Source organism: Embiotoca jacksoni, unplaced genomic scaffold, assembly GCF_022577435.1.
Source record: "Embiotoca jacksoni isolate LCO1_2020_lvr unplaced genomic scaffold, fEmbJac1.0.p SCAF_15, whole genome shotgun sequence".
Taxonomy (NCBI): Eukaryota; Metazoa; Chordata; class Actinopteri; family Embiotocidae; genus Embiotoca; species Embiotoca jacksoni.
Window position 1 is genome coordinate 9,884,715 of NW_027185285.1, and position 13,231 is coordinate 9,897,945.

Here is a 13,231-nt window from a genome sequence, read left to right on the forward strand (position 1 = left end):
AGTCGTTCATAATTAGAAGATGAGCTGTGCCAAAGCCTATGACTGCGTGATTCTGGGCCACCTCTGCGGTTTTCACTCATGGATTCCCCACTGTGACATTTCCACATGTTTCCTATAGGCCTTAATTCCTTGCTAAATACTGCCCTCTGCAGGGCTGAATAGGTACACATCAATGAGTGGGAACAAACTACTTTTGAATTGATGTGCATAAAGGAAGACAGTGTTTTTTGGTCATGCTACCCACTCAGAGGTTAATGTCACATACAGGGAGTTTTGTGCCTTTCATGGTTGGCATAATTCACCCTGCAAAGAAGCCACCCAAGAGGTCAGCTGCAGGGTGCAACTGGAGGCTCTTTGATTGGAGGTGCCACAGGTCATTTATGTCCAAGAGAGAATTATGACTATTTTTTTCTCATTTATCATGACAGCAAAGCTCGGCGTGCATGTTCATGAATGTGTCTCCACACCCACACAGCTGGGTGGTCTGCCGGGACAAATGTGACCCCAATAAAGACCTGTGTGCTGAGCGGCTCTGAACGGCGCCTTCTCTACCATGAACCTCACTTTTGTTGATGTGTCAGGGGGCACTGATTCACGACACAGTATGCAAAAAGACAAAGGAACAAATAAAGGCCCTATTTGCTATTGAAATGAATTGTCAATGGTATCAGCAGATGTTTTTTCAGTGGTGAGAAGTAACTAAGTATATTTACCCAAGTACTATGTACAAATTCAAGCTACTTGTACTTTACTTGAGTGTTTCCATTTTATGCAACTTAATAGTTCTAGTCCACTAAATCTCAGAGGTAAATATTGTACTTTTTAGTGCACTGCATTTGTCTGACTGCTTTAGTTAACAGTTACTTTTAAGAAAACAGTTTTTCATGCTTTTTCCTGTCCAATGAAAACCATGAATTTAAAAATTCGGATAAATTGAAGGATTAAATGTTCCTTTATGTTTTGAGAGAATTCCGCTCCAAAGTTTTTAACATTGGCAGCAGCTTTCACCCACGCTAATCGGTTTATTAATAGTATTGAAGGATTTAAACTTTTGAAAATGAATGTGTTATAACGGTACGCTAATTTCACTTTGAAACAATGGCACCATCAGCAACTGATATTTACCTGAAACCTTGTTTTTACTAGAAATTTGACCAGCCATAGTTGGAAGAAAAAAAACAAGTGTTTTAGTATACATTTTTATGTTTGTAAATATTTCTGTTCTAATAAGCTGACAGGATGTCTCATATTATGACATTATGCAAAACTAAAATACAAGATGGGCACAAGTTGGGGTTAGCGGATACTAAACATCAGCAAAATGCAGCTGTAATTAATTTAATCATTTACACTAAAATATTTTCTTTCTGTGACATTTCATAGTGGCTTGTGACATGTGTCTGTTGTATTTAACAGAAAATAGTTTTAGATGTATATTCATGACTAAGGGCACCATTGTTTCCGTGTGTGAAATTAGGTTAATTAAAAACAGCTGCTGACCATCTTTATGCAGACAAAAATCACGACATCTGAAAACTAAGCTGCAGGCAAACCACTTCTGGTGTTTTGAGGTTTTCCTACAATGTGGCTTAACTACAACAGCTGGTTACTAACCACATCTTTTATGAGCAACATTTGTGAATTTGTCACCCTCCCACAACAAAGCATTGTCCACCTACTGGCTCCGCTGCTGTCTTACCTTCTGAAGCCTTCAGATTTGTCCTGCGATTTATGCTTTATTTACTGATTTGGTTGAATTTAAAGATAATAGCAGAAAGTGTGAGGATGTGTTTCTTGCACACTTTCTTAGTAAATTCAATGTTCAAAATCAAACTCCGTGAGGATGGCATTACTAAAAATGAAAGTGGCCTCCATGTCGGCATAAACTATCTAATTTGCTGGTTTATTCAACTTTTTAGACTGCATCTTTCTTCCCAGCCACCATGATAGTTGAAAGTTAATCTGGGAGGCAGATATGAAACAATGCTGTCTGACTGGTTCACACAGAATCAGCCTTCGGACCGCTGAGGCTACAAAAATCAAAAAAGGAAATACTCTAAAGACAAATGAACAGGAAGATTTCAGTGCAGGCAAACATGCAAGACATGCCTCATATAGATACTTTTCCCATTTTATAAAAAATAAAAAGCCAATTGAAATCAGTGAAGTCACTCTTTAAGAAGCAAATGCTTGTACGAAGCTGCTTAAGAGGAACCAAAGTTGTTTTCACGATGTTTAGATAGTGAATGTGTTTTGATGTGCAGGTTTATGTCGCACTGATTGCGTTGCTCTATATTATACTTAGTGTAGGCGTGTGACATCAGCGAACCAGTCAGCTTTCATATTTTACCGGTTTACTTTACTGGTTGACCTCCACCTGCTCCGGTGGCTTTAAAGCTTAAAATGTCTCTTTCCTTGTTTTGGTATGAGCTTGTGGTGAAACTGGAACGAGCCCTAAAACTGGACCCGCTCTTGCAATTATGGGGTCAAACTTATAATATCGCTGTGCTTGGGGAAATCGTCAGCACAACATTGCATGTACAGGATGTAGCGGTTTGCATTTTGTGCAGGTGCTCAGCGTACCAGGTGGTTGTGTGTACATATGCTGACTAGGCAGAAATCATGTCTCTCACCTGCACAGACTTCTGAGCCAGTTTCATCTCAACCAGGCTGAATGTAAACAAAATGGCGTTTGGAGCAGATGCTCATGCACTGACAGTCCTGCTGCTGTGAGCGGTGGCTCATTGTCAGCGTGATCGGTAACACCATCATCTGCTAAATATTCAGTTGTTTTTTTTCTTGTTTTCCTTTGTCGGAAATGGAAATAGTGGCGTGTCAGATTCCAAACCCAACACTAGAGGGAGCCATAACACAATTAATTTGAAGCTGCAGCCTGCACGTTGTAGCTCTGTATGCACCCTATTAAAGCTATATTTTTCTTCAAACAAAAGAACCCAGAATTTTCCTAAAATATAAAAACATTGTAGTTGAGAAATGATTTAGTGTTGCTTTCTTTTGTGATCTTTTTCATTGGCGCTATTGACAATTACAAGTTCTTGACCTCCTGCACCCATAGTTGCCTGCAGCTCTGCAGAGTTTCTTATAGATGTAAGCATCATTAGCCATCGGATTTCATTCATATAGGCCCTAACCTTCAGAATCAGAAAAGAGATTTACAGTTCATCTTGCAGTTTTTCATTCAACTTGCAGATGCTGGTCCACCCTCCATTTCCTTCTTTCTTTGAAATGTTAATAAGCACAACAACTTCATTCAAAAAAAAAAAAATTCTCCATCTATTCATTTGCACGTACAAACAGGCAGCACCTGTCTATTTCCGGGCAGGAGTGATGGCAGATTCCTGTGTTTGACTGCTGGAACGGGACAGGAGAAACTGCCTGTTCACACAACACGCAGGTCGGGATTGACAGCTGTGGATTTTAACAAATGAAAATGTAATGTTCATGATTAGACTACAGGCCTACTGTGTTACAGGAATAAAACGCCTTGAGTGTTTGATGGGAGCTGTTTTGCTTCCTGGCTGCGTTTGTGTGTCCATTTTCGTGCCGTAACAGTTCAGATACAGTGAAAATAGGACTGGTGGTGGATGAAATAGGGCATGAATAGAAATAGCTCTGGAGCCTCGGCTCCACAGTCTCTGGAGAGGAGTGCTGTGTCAGTTGCCTCGTGTGCTGTAGAGCCGATGTCTCTCTATTCTCCGTCCAGGTGTGTGTGTGTGTGTGTGTGTGTGTGTGTGTGTGTGTGTGTGTGTGTGTGTGTGTGTGTGTGTGTGTGTGTGTGTGTGTGTGTGTGTGTGTGTGTGTGAGATCCTTCCTAGGACTTGCAAGCTCCTGGAATCCATGAGAAAGCATAAGGCCTCTGCCAACTGCATTAAGATTAAAGGCATTGACAAGGAATGTGTTATCGCCAGCTCAGATGGGGCCTGCATAATCTGGGACCTGGTGGGAGCCAGAACTCGCCCACTCAACCCCTTCTGTTTTCTTTTTTTGCTCAAACTAAGTCACATCACAGAAATGAGTTTCATTCCAATGACGGCGATCGCGCCATTAAACTTTAGTGGAACATCATATTCGGTCAGCGCTGTAAAAATACATGAAGCAGTATTGATTTCCCCCTGGGGTAAGCTGTTTTCTTCCTCTGTCTGTGTTGGCATTTTGTGAGGCCTCGTGTGGTCCTAAATAACAGTGATCAGCACTGCCCGCTGCAGCTCCCAGATGAAGAGCAGGTCATTATTAGGGGAAGAAACACAGAGAGGTTGAAATGAAGCCTCTGAATGTTCACTGTGCTTTATTACATGAAAGTTAGTTTTCATAACCCACAGAACTTGTGTTGTCTTGCCTCTGGTTGTATTTTACTGTATCAGGGCAGTGTGACAGTGGTAGTAGTACATTGTTCCTGCAGTCAAGGGAGTGTTTGTTCCCAGAGCAGACAGCATATATGACTCAGGCCACCAGATGGTCTCTGTTGCCTCCTTCATCTTTGGGGATGATGTTTCCTTCTTTGCTGCATCACCGAGGCAAATTACCTCTCCATTTATAGGCATTGCAATACTTAACTGTGAGGCCACAACACAGCAACACTGATGTAATCATACATGCTGCAGCACATGAAATACACTTTGCTGTGTCTTTGTATAATCATAAATTTGATTTGGTACTAGATTAATGTCCAAAGGCCTGTATGAGATGTTCCTAATGTAAAAGACAATGAAATATGGGCCATAAAATAAATCCATCTTCTGTATATCTTTAAGGTGGTGCAGCTAATTTTTCATAGTCAGGGGAATTAGATTCTTTTTTTTAGCCACAGGAGAAATATTTTTTTGCATAAGCAATGTTAAAAGGTAAGGGACTCTGAAAAAGAAAACGTAGACTGGCTCTAAAAATAACATCAAATAATTGAAAGAGGAGGCTGAAAACAAGGAGGAGACGACTGCCAAACAGAGGTGATTATTGCTTTGCCACAAACAGCTCAGCACTATATGATGGATGGCAGCAGCTCAGACGTGTCCCCGGGTCATTATTCTAAAAGTTAAAAAGCGGGATGACAGTGTGATGTAGTCTCTTGTAGCACAATGATTAAAATACTTCGGCCCGTGGCTATTGGCAGCTTCATCACCAAAAAACAAAACAAATATCTGTTCTCGGGTTTCTTGGGAGAAGCAGTGGAAGAGATTTTTTTTTTTTTAATTTGGGGAGCAACTTTTATTTCCACTGTCTAAAAAAACGAATTTGGGGGAAACTTTAAGTAGCCCAATTAGAGCATAAAGTTCCTGTTTTTAGTCCAGATTAAAATGCACACAGTATTCACCAACTTGTGTCAACAGGAGTAAATAAAAAGCTGCTCCAAATAAAGGTGTGCAATCAACCTTGTGTCTATAGTATACCATCTGTATGTGTGAGAGAAAGCAGGAGACAATCCTGACTATAAACCCTTTTATTTAACTCTGATTAGCCTTCTTATATGTGTAATGCATAAGTTAATAGATAACTCAAAACTTAAATTGTAACCACTCCAAGTGCAGAATGGCCTGGTCTCTGTCTGATATCATAACAGGATTATGTACAAAACTCTGTGTGTGTGTGTGTGTGTGTGTGTGTGTGTGTGTGTGTGTGTGTGTGTGTGTGTGTGTGTGTGTGGTGGTGGTGGTGGTGGGGGGGGGGGGGGGGGGTTATGCCAGATTTGGATACTGGCCTAAACTTGTAAATGTAATTAATTTATCATTATCATATTTTGCCCCTCGATCACAGTTTTTAGGGGCATTTTGAGATTTCTTGGGAGAAGTAATAAAGCTTGTGGATTTAGGTGCTTGGAAAAATTCGATGTTGATTACTGAAGTCCCTCAGATACTGTAGATATCCCTGTGGTTTGAGGCAGGTATCCTGGTATCCAGGTATCGGCACAAGTTGGGTAAATGTGAGAGTTTTTTCTTGGAAGTTAGATTTATTTGATAATAGATTGCGTTGGCTGATTTGGTTCACATGAAGAAGTGGGATGTTCAGGACACATTGTGTAAAGAGAGACGTTTGATATTTGCCTCCTCCTCCTCCTCCTCTTGGAGCCTGACGCCGTTTAAAAAAGAGGCCTTTGGCTGTGATTTGTTACGTACAGACCTTGAAAATTCAAGTTCTGAGCTCCTGACTTTTCTGCTTCGTGCACCCGTATCTCTTTCTGGCTCTCAGCCTGAAGGATTTCATGAGTTTCCTCTCTCTTGAAATTGAGCCTCCTGGTGGGATTGTTGCTCACCAACAACAGGTACTCCACATCACCATCAGCAGCACTCTGAAGGGAAGCAGAGTAGGAGGCTCACTCTCTCTGAGCAAAGACTTGGCTCAGTCTCACTCTTCAGGTTGCATTAGCAGTGAGGAGGAGTCAGTCATAATGCTTTTGCTCACTGCGATAAATCTGCAGTTTTTAGTGTTATTGTATATGACAGCCCTGTGAGATTAAACATATCTATGCAGCAAGCAGAAGAGATAAGCTCTCTCATACTTCACGGCCCAGTAATGATGGTAATAATCCAGATCACTGTAACCCGTGATAAATGCCTTCCAAGGCCTAGTTAATGAATTTTCACTGAAGGCTGCACGGGGTCACTCACACACATTCACAGGAGATATGCCCTCTTCTTGCCTTGTTTTTAATCAGAATTGGCAGAAATTGTCTCGTTAGACTACCAGTTTCATTAGCTGCCGTTTCTCCACGGAAGACGATTAAAGGAGTTTATTTACTGGCATGGCACATCGGGAAGAAACGTGACTTTAAATTGACTCTTAGTGAGTCTGCAAGGAGCTCTTTGACACTGATCAAGGCAACCAACTGTCCATTTGAAATGACTGTTTGAATGCCATTGAGACTTGAATGACTGACAACCAACTTCAGTTAAATGCGAATAAAACAGAAGCCCTGATAATCGCTCCTGAAGATGTCATTCCTGACATCAAGCAAGCACATGGGGTCACTACATGACCATGCCAAAGAAAAGCTGCCAAACCTGGGTGTCATCTTTGACCAGTCACTCTCATTGGATAATCATGTCAGTCAACAAATAAGCGATTGTTTTTATCAGTTGAGAAACATAGCAAATCTAAGAAATGTTGTGACCAAGATGGAGATGATTATTCATGCTTTTATTTCTTCTCGTTTAGACTATTTTAATGCTGCTTTTAGCTGTTTAAGTCAGGCCTCTTTTAAACCGGCTTCAAACTGTTTAAAATGCAACCGCTCGCCTTTTAACGGGTCAGAACAGGAGATCACGCATCGCCCCAATTCTATCCACACTTCACTGGCTTCCGATAAAGTTCCTCTTTTTATTGTGAAGCACTTTGTGATCTTATATCTGTGAAAAGTGCCATACAAATAAACTTTACTTACTTACTAATACCCATGTAGCTAATGTTATCCTCACGAAAAGATCACAAACAGTGATTTAATTGTTATCCTGCATTAAACTCATTACCAAAGGCCTAAACATTTTATGTAAGGATTCTTTTTTTGGCGTTTTTCCTTTATTAGATAGTGACAGTAGTGGTGGTATGTGCCCTACCCACCTGGCTTAGCAGGTCACCCTCCTATAGTTTTTTCTAAGATAGATTTTGGTATGTGGAAATGAGTGTTGGAATGTAACTGACAACATTTCAGTGGGATTCAAAATCTGGACCGTGAGGCCTCCATAAACCTCCCACTTGCTCTCTGAGACATTCCTTGGTGGATTTGCTTTGTGCTGAGGATCATTATCTTGCTGAAAGGTCCACTTATGTTTAACTTCAACTTTCAGACAGATGGCCTCATATTATCTTCAACCTCTCCTTGACATGATGCAGAATTTGGCGAGTCCCTGAGGCAGCAAAACAACCCCAAACCATAACACTACTACCACCATGCTTATATGAGATTCTTCTCCTGCTCCTGAAAAACTGTCCAAACATGTCTATTGTTACTTTGGCCAAACAGCTCTATGTTAGATTTTTTTTTTTTTTTCCATCCAGAGTATGTTGTTCTTAATGGCTTAACGGTTTTGGACAGGAAAGGCTTTTTCCCAGCATGCAGGTCATATTTGTAGAATCTCTTTCCGATGGTTGATACATGCACTTTGTCACCAACAAGCGGCAACCTACTGTGATGTCACCCATTAGTTTGTAAACTGCTGTTTTGAAACTTCAGGTCTAGCATTTCGGCTGTCGCCATCTTGTTTTGGAGCCAGAAGTGACCATATTTGGTGGTGGATCTCACTGGGACCCCAAAGACGCTGTGCCCAACCACCCATAGCAAAAACCTGTCAATCAAACCAGGCATGCCCCCCAAACATGCCTCTCTCTGAGGTGTAATAACCAAAAATTATGGACTTATTTTTAGAGAGACCACCAGAAAACTAGTCACGAGCAGTTCAATAAAATATACTGACTTTGTATTTCATGAGAAGTTTACAACTTTTGAATGGCAGTCTATTGGAGCCAGAGGTTTGTTGGAGTCAGTCCCTAGTGGTCCTCAGTGGTATTGCACTTTAGGGCACTTTCACATTGGCTTCACTTTTAAGACCCAGAAGTTATGTCCACTTTTATATACAGTCTGTGCTACAAATGTGACACTGAGGTATTCTCTTGTGGTGTGATGGGTGGGGGGAGGAGGGAACATGTTAAAGATGTCCGAGTTGTTAGATTATCCAATCTCTAAACTTCTGCCTCCAAACATCTCAGATTGTTTCATTTAAAGAAAAAGTCAAATATTTCACAAAAAGGAAATAAGCTTCTCAGTTTTAAGTTTAGTTTTTTCTTCTACCTAACTGCGTGTAAAGTAGATAAAACTCCATCAGTGAAAGGCATTTGTGCGTCAGTATTAATCTAATGTCGCACGGGGCATTTATCTGCACAATTAGTTTTGATATCATGCTGATAATAAAGCTGTAGTTATTTTTGTGTCTTCCATTACTGGTGAAAAGTGAGAATCAAATCTCTACGTCGACTGACTCCATGCTGTACTCGGATCTGTTATCTCCTCCATGAGTTGGAGAGTGGGAGGGGACAGCCACACAATCACCAGTCTTTTTCTGGCGAAGTTGGGCGCAATGGGAGGGGAGGGCTCAGTGCTGCAACTGGACGGCGCAGCGGCTCGTGTTGTGCTGGTCATGACGAGATGCCGCTCGTGACAGCGGCGTCGGAGTGATAATGAACGCCTTCAGTAAGTGTTGGGATGGATGAGGTAGGTTTTCTGTCAGAGCGAGACGGGATAACAGTGTGCTGTTGTGTCTCCTGGCTGCGCGATGGTGACACCTCTGTGCGCTCTGCCCTCTGCTATCCGGACAAGAGACACCGGCGGAGAACCAGCGACACACCGGCGTCGAAATCTGCTCACATCTCAGTCTCCAAATAGACCGGCGAGGGAGTAGAGACACTGTCATGGAGAAACAGAGCAGATTCAAAGAGGAAATGCCGACGTCGAAGGAGGAGAAGCGCAAAGAGAAGAAGCCGAAATCCGGGAAGCTTTTCAGGAAGAAATCGTTGAAGTCTGTGGGGAGTTTTATGAACAGAATCATCAAAACTTTGGGCACCTTCACCCACTTTGGAGACGCTGACGCGCAGGACGCGGAGGACGACGATGGGGGGTTTCGAAATGGCGCACCCTGCACCCTCAGCGCCGGCTCAGGAATTATCAAAGAGGATGTACAAGTGCCTTGGGATCGCGTGGCGAAAAACACTTCGAGCACGTCTTCGTCTCTGTGCACCGGCAGAGAAAAACTACTTTTCCAGTACGGAGACAAAATCCCAGGTGTGCTGGGGCTGAAAAACCACGGGAACACCTGCTTCATGAACGCCGTGGTCCAGTGTCTGAGCAACACCGACCTGCTCGCAGAGTACCTGGGGTTGGAGCGGTACAAGATGGACCTGAGTGAGACCAGGATGAACGGGGTGGTGAAGGGAGACGAGACGCGGCTCGCCAAGGGAGAAGTCACGGAGCAGTTGGCATCCCTTGTCAGGGCTCTGTGGACTCTGGAGTACACCCCGCAGCTGTCCGTGGACTTCAAGGTACCCAAAGTGCAACACATCAGCCAAAACATAACAGCCTTAGGGGCGCAGGGGAGTGCTGCAATGGAAGGTACAGGGAGGACAAGTACTAATAAAAAGCCAGGGTCAGTCTCACTGTGTTATCATCAACTAAATATAGACTATTGCATTAGTAGCTGCTGGAAGTGCAGTCTGAAGTAATATCATGTTATTCACACACTGTGTCATAAACACCACTTTGAGGTGATGCCTGACCTGCTCAGGTAAAACAGGGGTGTCACAAGTCTTACATCATTTACTTTAATTGCCAATAGTTACCTACTGGCCTCCCAATAACAAGCATTGCCCCTTGGCTAAAGTCTTTCCCTGCCAGGTGATAATGAGGCTGCTCCTCAGTGTTAACAGCAATGTGAGTGCCTGAATGCCCTGCCGCGCTGGGCTTTTTCCAGCAGAGGACCTTTTATATGTGTCACTAAAAACTTAGCTGGCATCATGTCACGAACTTAATCATGCAGCTCGCACAGCAGGTGACTGCTTGACTGTACACTTAGATGTTTTGTGATCCAAGTAAAGCGTGTTGGCACTTGAGACTCGTTTGTCCCTGAGGATCAGGGTCTGTGACAGAGCACTATCAGGAGACCCCCAGGCTTTTCCTCCTCTGCCCATGCTGAAGATGGAGGAGGAGGAGGAGGAGGAGGAAGGGAGGGAGGGATGCAACTGTACTCTATCTGCCTGCAGCTCTTTGCTCTGGATTTCTGTGAGCCGTAGTTCAGGGCGAGAAGTAGATAATATGGAGCAGCGAACAAAGAAACTCACAATGGAGCTATTCTTGGAAATGCTAATTACTCTGTAAGAAAGACTACTGGGATATCTTGACCCCTGCAGCATAGACACTTACAGGATTTTTTTTTTGTCGCACTTGAATGTGTTATAGGGAAGCTAAAACCTCACCTGTTTTGGAGCAAATGCAGTGTTGATAGTCACTGATAGAGAATTAATTTGAACAAATTGTGTTTTTTTCCTTTAAATTTCCTCTGGTGCTGTCCCATCTGTCACCCTCTCTGAAACACCCCGCTGTCAACCAGAATTCATACTGCTAATACATCTTCACTTGCACACTTTCATTTCCCTCTTATCTCATGGCACTCTGATAGCCCACATTTGCAGCACATCACTCAAAGGGGGAGCATCATTGAAACATCTCGCCAAGATTAAAAGATAGATTAAAAAGAAAAAACACAAAACAAAAATCCTTTTTTAGGATGTAACATGTTTCCTGCATTAAAGTGCGCACATTTGGAGGCATGCACACACACCCACACACCGTGCTGCTGTACTGCTTGGCTGTGGTGTCTGACTGCAGGAGGTCCACAGTTCGTGCAGCCGAGGCCTTCTGAAATTGCTTGTTGAGTAATACCACAGCTGCCTGGAGAGAAGCATTATGAAATGATCAGAGAGCTCTGAGGCTTGTGTCTGAGAGGCCAAATTAGCTTCTAGTTGCGGGAACTCCAGACAGCACAAACCACTTATAAACTATTCCAAAAAAACAAAACAAAGGATGGGCCTGTATTTAAATGCCTCTATTAATCTGCTGGTTTTTGAAATTGATTCTCAGTCTCTGCAGGCCTCTGAAAGGCATTGGGAAGGTTCGGCTAAAGCAAGGGGGATTAAAAGGAACATCTATAGCACCCACCTTCACGTCACATGAATTTTGATAAGAAATGATACAAAGGCAGGTGCTGAAAGGGATTTTTTTTTTTTTTTTTTTTTGACAATTGCCCTTTCAACAGAATGCGCAAAGTGCCGTTTCATATTCTAAATGAATAATGCTGTTTGTGTATATGTATCATCATCATTGTTTGATCAAAATTATCTTCAGTGGTAATGAATCAGCAGTGGCCTCTTCATAGGTCAGTTGGCTGCATTGAGTCACACGCATGGGAAGAAAACAAAACAACAAAATCATGCTGAATACCTAGCTCGCTGCCACATTCAAGTACCACCTGGCATGTGGGACAATACAGGTGGAAGCAGGAAGGTCACTTTTATAAATCTTGCCTAAAGATAAATGACCACTGCGCTGCTTTATGATATGTAACATTGCCAATGAGTCGACTCTCACAGATGTGTCTCTGACGTTCCAGTTGCTTCAACCTGGGAGCAGATGTGAGCTTTTTCATCTGGACGGTTTCGTGAACCCCTCCCCTGGCAGGGTGGTGTGTTTGCACAGAGGGGCCTGGACAGGGATGAGGCCTGAAACTCAAACAGTTACTCAACAGCCCATTTATTGGTTTCCATAACATGAGAGGCCTGAGAAAGAAGGGAGTGAGGGCGAGCAGGACTGATGACTGGACAGGAATGTCATCCTCCCTGCAGCTTGTAGTGATAGGCTCATTAGGAAGCGCATTTTGTGGTGACAGTGGGTCTTACTCACAGGTACAAGTTATTGTTTGCCATCTCCATGTTGATTTTTAACAGTTATCTATGTTGCTCTCAAAGCGTGCAGTCGTAACTTCCAAACTGGGGTACTCTGCAGTAGTCAAAGGATACGTGCGAAGTTTGTGGTGTACCTCAACCAATTCGAAATAAAAACATTTATTTCACATTTTTTCATTAAATATAGCTGTTGAAATATATGGAAATATAATATCTCCATGTATTTCCACAGCTGTACACAAGTGGTACGACTGAGAGTGCATGGAAACTAGTCAGTAAGTGGGACGAGGCATATAAACACCAAAAATTTGATAACAAATGATTCAAATCACTAATTCATAACCAGGGCACATAGTAAACTCCTAGTTATGAATAAGCGGTTTAAATCTTTAATTAGTTAGCCAAAGGGAAAGTAAAAGCTGAACAGGTGAAATATACAGATAAATTAAACGGATGAAATAGTTTTCCATTAATTGGTAAATGGTTGAAATATTTAGTATTAGCTAAATGCTGATTTTATAATGTTTTCTTCAGTTAGATGGTTACACATACACATTACCAGTAGCCATTGACCATTATGCCTCAGTCGGCAATAAGAAAAACACATGGCTTTTCCCACAACCTCAATTATATCACTGAGACAATTGCCACCTTTAAACGGCGGATGGTAATTACTGTTATTGCCTTGCTGCAATGACTAGCTGCACTGCAGCCTTAGGTTAGAACAGGTCATGGTTCATAGTTATTATCGAAGCACCTCTTCAAAACAAGCCTG

The 13,231-nt window shown here is 42.4% G+C and overlaps 1 protein-coding gene across 1 annotated transcript in view; it reads left to right on the top strand.

The window, feature by feature from the left end:
• Nucleotides 1–9,047: 9,047 nt before the first annotated feature.
• Nucleotides 9,048–13,231, top strand: part of usp43b (ubiquitin specific peptidase 43b) — a 73,631-nt gene continuing 69,447 nt past the window's right edge. Inside the window, exon 1 of the mRNA XM_069149449.1 lies at nucleotides 9,048–10,041. Coding sequence (XP_069005550.1) covers nucleotides 9,415–10,041 — 627 coding nt within the window. The 5' untranslated portion in view covers nucleotides 9,048–9,414. The remainder of the gene's footprint in view (nucleotides 10,042–13,231) is intronic.